Genomic DNA, 5840 nt, shown 5'->3' with positions numbered 1-5840 from the left:
AGCTGAGGTCACTTGGCTTGTTCAGCTTGGAGAAGAGAAGGCTGAGGGGTGCCCTCATCGCAGTCTACACCTTCCTCAAGGGGGGCAGCGGAGGGGGAGGTGCTGATCTCCTCTCTCTGGTGACCAGCGATGGGACACGAGGAGATGGAATGAAGCTGCGTCAGGGGAATTTCGGATTGAACATTAGGAAAAGGTTCTTCCCTGAGAGGGTGGTCGGTCCCTGGAACAGGCTCCCCAGGGGAGTGGTCACGGCACCAAGCCTGTCAGAGTTCAAGGAGCATCTGGACGATGCTCTTAGTCATACGGTTTAGTATTAGGCGGTCCTGCGAGGAGCAGGGAGTTGGACTCGATGATCCTTATGGGTCCTTCCAAATTGAGATATTTTGTCATTCTACAATAATGCGGCAACCCAGGAGCCCACATGCCTTGCAGAGCAACCACCCAGTACACTGTACTGCACTGGCATAGGGCCCCAGACATCAGAGCTTTGGTTTAAAACTCAAGAGGTTTTGATCAGCCACAAATCGTCCAAGTGCAATGGGATAGCCACAGAGAATCTCTAAGAAGATGGTAACAGCAGCACAGCTTTGCCTCCCAAGGTGTGGGAGGAGCACAGCTATACAAGGAGTGTGAGATATCACTGTGGGGGGAGAAGGCTGGGGAGGCACCAGTTAGAGAGGACAGTTCCGTATACCTGGTATGATGAAGGCAGTCGTTGGCAGGTGGGTGCTCTGCACAGTGCTCTCGGTGGTGACCACGTGGACGCTGACCTCCCCAGCGGCATTCCCCTTCGTGCTTCTCACAACCTCCATCTCTGCTCTGCTGTCCATCACCTTGCCTGGGCACAGAGTGAGACACTGGAAGACAGCAAGAAAGAAATCCAGTTGGGTACAAGTACAAACACAACAAATGAGTGAGAAAGACATTGCGGAGGATGGTCCCTCCCTTTCCACCACCTCCCAGCAGAAATCCCTGTAAGATGTATTAAAGGCCCATTGAACCCAACAAAGAACAGCATGAAGGTCACAGATGGTACCACATGACCTAGTAAAGCCCTTGTTGTGACATCCCAGCTCAGAGCCTGCAAATGTCGAGGGTTTTTTCTTACCTGGCACCACCATAAGATGGTCCGAGCACAGCAGGTCCACCACAAGCTATGGCTGCTCCTGGCTCCTGCTGGGGCCTACACCACTCTGACGCAGACTGTGCCTCAGGGTTGGCAAATCCTACCCTGGAGAAGAGGGAGGTCTCTGAAGTTCCCCTTCCAGTTTTCCTGTTGGGCAGTCAGCCTTGATCTTCTAATGGGCTATAAGAGAGAATTTCACAAGTGACCGGAGTTAACCAGGGGGTTGGGGTGGGGGGCAACATGAAGTCCCCTGCAGGCAGCCGAGTTTCTCACAGGACCGCCAATGTTCAACCCATTTTAGCCATGAATTTCAAGGAGAAGGCAAGGTGTCAGGGCCCTGAGGGCAACACTGGGTCTTACTGGCCCTGACGAGCCTCCCCTGCGATGTCCACCCATGGGCCTAGGGGCTCCCTGTCAGCCCACCCTCAGCTTGTCATTGCCACGCTGCAGCAGTGCTGGTCTCCAGCCACTGCCCGGCAGCAGCAGGACATGACCTGCCAATTGGCATCCTGGCTTGGTCTCAGACCTTGCCTGGTGACCCAAGCTCCTAGCTGGACCTGGCCACAGGGTGGCCCTGCCAGCTACCTTCCTCTATTCCCTGTCCCTGAGGCAGCAGCTAGGCCCTGCTGTGCCCTCATAGGCAGGAGAGCACCTACACGAGGATGTCCACAGACCAGGGCCTGCCTGCAAGCCAGAGGGAAGAACAGCGTTGTCTCCCGGTGCCCAGGGTGCCTCAGTGAGGGAGGGCTCTTGGTGCTGCTGCTGCCCTAGCGAAAAATCTAGCAGAAAACCAGCAGTATCATCAGATGTGCTCAGGGAAGGCAGATCTCTGCATACCTACTGAAAATGATGGTACAAGTGTCCCAGAGACTGCTGGAGTCTGAGGACACTGGGCTAGGGAAGGATTTTGGACCTGCCGCACTTCCTATACCCTCTTCAAAACATTTGCTGCCGGTATGCCAGTAGGGGAGTTATGGGGCTAAGCAGGGTGCCATGCTCATGTCTTGGTTGCTTTTGGTGCAACCTGAATTTGAAAGAGAAGACAGCCATGTGGAAAACAGGATGATCATTTCAGTGAAGCACAGTTAAATAAGAATTTGGCTACAAAGGGTAAAGTCTGGCAATTTAAAACCTGAGACATTAAGATAAAGGTGTTACAACCAGAGGGTAAAGAGTAGGATGGTGTGCTCATGTTAGAGGAAGATCTACATCTTCCTCTCTCTTACAGTGCTGTCAGGTCAGAAATACCTGATGTTCAACTGACAGCTGCTATGGACCTTTAAGGCCCTCCAGGAGCAACGTCAGAAAAGCACTGTGAAGTGTCAGGAGAACTGAAGGAACTGAGTAACTCAGCTGGACACCGGACTCCTAACCGAAAGTCAAAATTAATTTGGCAGCCAAGCTGTCTTGGTGCTTCCTAATACCCACTAGGAACCTATCTGCTTTCTTAGGCACTTAAATCTGGTATTTATCCTTGATTCATCAGTTGGGTCAAATGTCTCAGGGACAACTCCTCATTTTGTGTGAGCTGTTGGTTTTTTTTTTATTCAAACAGAACTTGGGATTGGAAATACCTAAAGAGGAAGAGAAATAACTAGATCCAGTGCCCAAGCTGAATGATGCTCAAACTCATCTCTCTACAGCAGTCTATGACGTGAACACAATAGCAAATAATTGCCCAGGAAATAACCAGCAGTAATTATCATGTGCCAAACACTCTCCAAATCCTTGCGGGGCTGCCTGCCAATGCTGTCAAGACTGGTTCTCCTGTGCCTTATGAGTTCAGGGTGAACTGAATTAACTTGGATTATAGATTGTGGTGCTATTCCTTAAACTGGAAGAACTAAACAACTGAGATTTAGGACTTAACCTCCAGACAGTCCCTCCTCCAACAGCCTCCTGGGAAAGGCCTCACTGCAGTAAAGGGCATGTCCCCCCACAGCACCACTGCCGGGCAGCCCAGCTCAGAGGGTCAGAAGCCCTCCAAGGAGCTTGAGGGAGGCAGAGGAGCCCATCCAGCTCACAGCTCTGCCCTACAACAAACTGTCACTCCTGTTCCTCTTATCTGCCCCTCAGTAGCAGTGTTTGTGCTTCCACCAGCACCTCTGGCCAAAGCAACATCTTTCTGGTCGGCGGAAACGTTGCCCTAACTGCTGCCCTTTGAGCACATGTGCAGCACAAATTCTGCAAACAACTCCCCAGCATGTGTCCCGCTCCATCCTGCAGGGGAACAGACTTTGAGGTCCTAGACACCACAAAACCTTACGATTACAGATGTCTCATGCCACATTTCTCTCCTTTTAAGATCCATGGGGGGAGACAGTGCCAAAGCTATTCCAAGGCCACACATGAGCAGCAAGAACATTGTAGGTGTGAACTTGTAAGCACATTGTTGCCACAGCTGAAACACAGCAACTCCCAGGGTTCTTCCACCTCTTGTCACAGGTTTCTATGGTGTCAGACAACAAATTACTGCCAACACTGCTCACATCAACCACAGAACACACTCTTAAACTTTTAACCCAGGTTTTCTGAGATAACCCCCGCTCAAACAGCCCCAAGCCCCAGAGCACTGCTTTGGACTGCTGCCCCGCAATGCTCTGGAGCCTTGCTGGTGGGATGGCTGTGGGCATGACAAAACATCTGGGCTGCAGAGCTCCATCCCCAACCCAGAGGAGTGAGAATCAGGATTGGAGAGACTGCTTGCAGCTCACAGTTTTCAAAATTTTGGCAGAAAACCACCTAGAAGCCCAACTTGCTGTGAAATATCTCAGGTCAGGAGCAGTATATGAGGAAAAGGGGAGAAAAGAACAAGCATCTCTGTAAAGGAGCACAGTCACAGCTATGATCTGCCCTAGCCTCACTGTCACAGCAGGAAAGAGGCACTGGCACATATTCCTTTGGACAACCCTGCTCCCTGAGAGCAGGACCTCTGACAGATGTCAGGGAGAGGATGACTGCGGCTGAGACAAGTCTGGTTGCTTCAGCGTATGGAGTCAGAGCCTGGGTAGGTACCACCACCCCAGAGATCACTTGAAGGGGTCTTCTGCAAGCCCTGGTATGGCCCATTAAGGACCGCAGGATAATTCAGGCTGGAAGGAACCTCAGAAGGTCTCTAGTCCAACATCCTGCTCACATCAGGGTCAGCTATGGGATCAGACCAGGTTGCTCAGGGCTTTATCCAGTCTGGTCTTGAAAACCTCCCAGGACAGAAATCATACTTCCTGCAAATTAACACAACAATTAGCAAAAGAAACTAACACATTCCCTTTCTGGTGACTGCTCTAGATGATGAACAAAAGGTTTATTTATTTTCTAAATTTTCGATTCAGCTGGGATCTTAAAAGGCTTTTGGCCTACATGTGTCCCAGTGACATCTGATAAAACTCTGCCTGACCCAATAGGACCAGAACTAGGCCAACACTTAGCAGCTTTCAAAAATCCCACCATCCAGATTTTAAAAGAGCAAGCAAATGTAGAGGTAAAAGCTATTTTGGACTTATTGGTAAGGCACCGAGTTCTCCATTTTTCCTGGTATCAAGTGTAACTCTGTTATGTCTTACAGAGAGTGTAGGTCAGCCTCACTCCCCAAGAAGTCTGCCATTCAGTCTTTCTTTTAGGGCCATAGGACCTATAACTCTGTGCACCCGCTCCTCTCTTCCACCTTCTGCTGAGGGACAGCCAAGGACCTCGGCCTCACACTCTGGAGAAGCCAGAAAGGAGAAAAGCCACTGTAGGAAACTCTGGCCATACATATGTGCTGACCTGTGGTCCCTCCAGAGACCACCACAATATGCTGGCTGGAAGGAGGAGTTTTTCAAGACAATTTTCATCCAGAAGTACTCTCTTTCTTGGCCCGCTTTGCTCCAGTAAAGCACTTCTTGCAATCACATTTTCTGTGTATGAGTACGTACATGCACATGGCCATCTGTCTGCAGTCAGACCCCGTCAGCCTATTTCAACCTGTTCTGCCAGCAAGATTAGATGTCTCTCTAACAGCAGACTCTATCAGAGTAAAATCTTCGAGTCTGGGAAACCAAACAAAGAGTGGGGTCTCTGCATTACCCCTCTCCTCGCAGGGGAGAGTGTCAGCACATAGTGGGCTGAACTCCCTGAGTATCAGAGAGCAGTTGGGGTCAGCAGGTCCGTGCACACATATTCACACGTGCAGAGGAAACTGGCCACAAAATACACATTTTTAGGCAACCAGGCTTCCCTGGTTCTGCTGCTCACAAAGTTTCTAGCTCATCAAACTAAAAACATTGCGTGTTGGCACACCAGTGCTCTGGACCAGCGACACAGGGACTTGGAAAGCAAGCATTTCCACAGTTGCTATACACACGAGCCTCCAACTCTGCCACAGCCTCACACCTACTCTCTCGCAAAACTGTGGCAAAGCCAGGGAATGATCCGCTGGAAAGAAGAGGGACACACCGCATGCAACAGGCCATAGAGGAGCACAGAGAAAAGCAGCTCCCAGCACAGAGATGCTGTACAGCCCCATCAGCACTTTATAAAGCACAGTCTGGTCAAAATATGTGTTTCTTTTCATCACAAAATTGGCTTAAAATACCTATATCAAACAATATTAACATGTTTATTGGTTTTGTGGCTTCTCAGATTTTGAAATATTCCTGAAATCTGCACTGGTATACACTGGGGGCCACCCAGGTGGAAAGCTGAAGCTTGACAGAAGAGGCCCTGGGGGTCCTGG

The 5840-nt window shown here is 50.2% G+C and overlaps 1 protein-coding gene across 1 annotated transcript in view; it reads right to left on the bottom strand.

The window, feature by feature from the left end:
* L3MBTL1 (l(3)mbt-like 1 (Drosophila)) overlaps window positions 1-830 on the bottom strand; it is an 18860-nt gene extending 18030 nt beyond the window's left edge. The window contains exon 1 of the mRNA XM_009710020.1: window positions 695-830. Within this exon, the coding sequence (XP_009708322.1) occupies window positions 695-830 (136 nt within the window). The remainder of the gene's footprint in view (window positions 1-694) is intronic.
* Between the last annotated feature and the right edge of the window lie 5010 nt (window positions 831-5840).

The sequence above is a fragment of the Cariama cristata genome, unplaced genomic scaffold, assembly GCF_000690535.1.
Source record: "Cariama cristata isolate BGI_N322 unplaced genomic scaffold, ASM69053v1 scaffold33301, whole genome shotgun sequence".
Taxonomy (NCBI): domain Eukaryota; kingdom Metazoa; phylum Chordata; class Aves; order Cariamiformes; family Cariamidae; genus Cariama; species Cariama cristata.
This window is presented reverse-complemented; position numbering and strand designations above follow the sequence as displayed.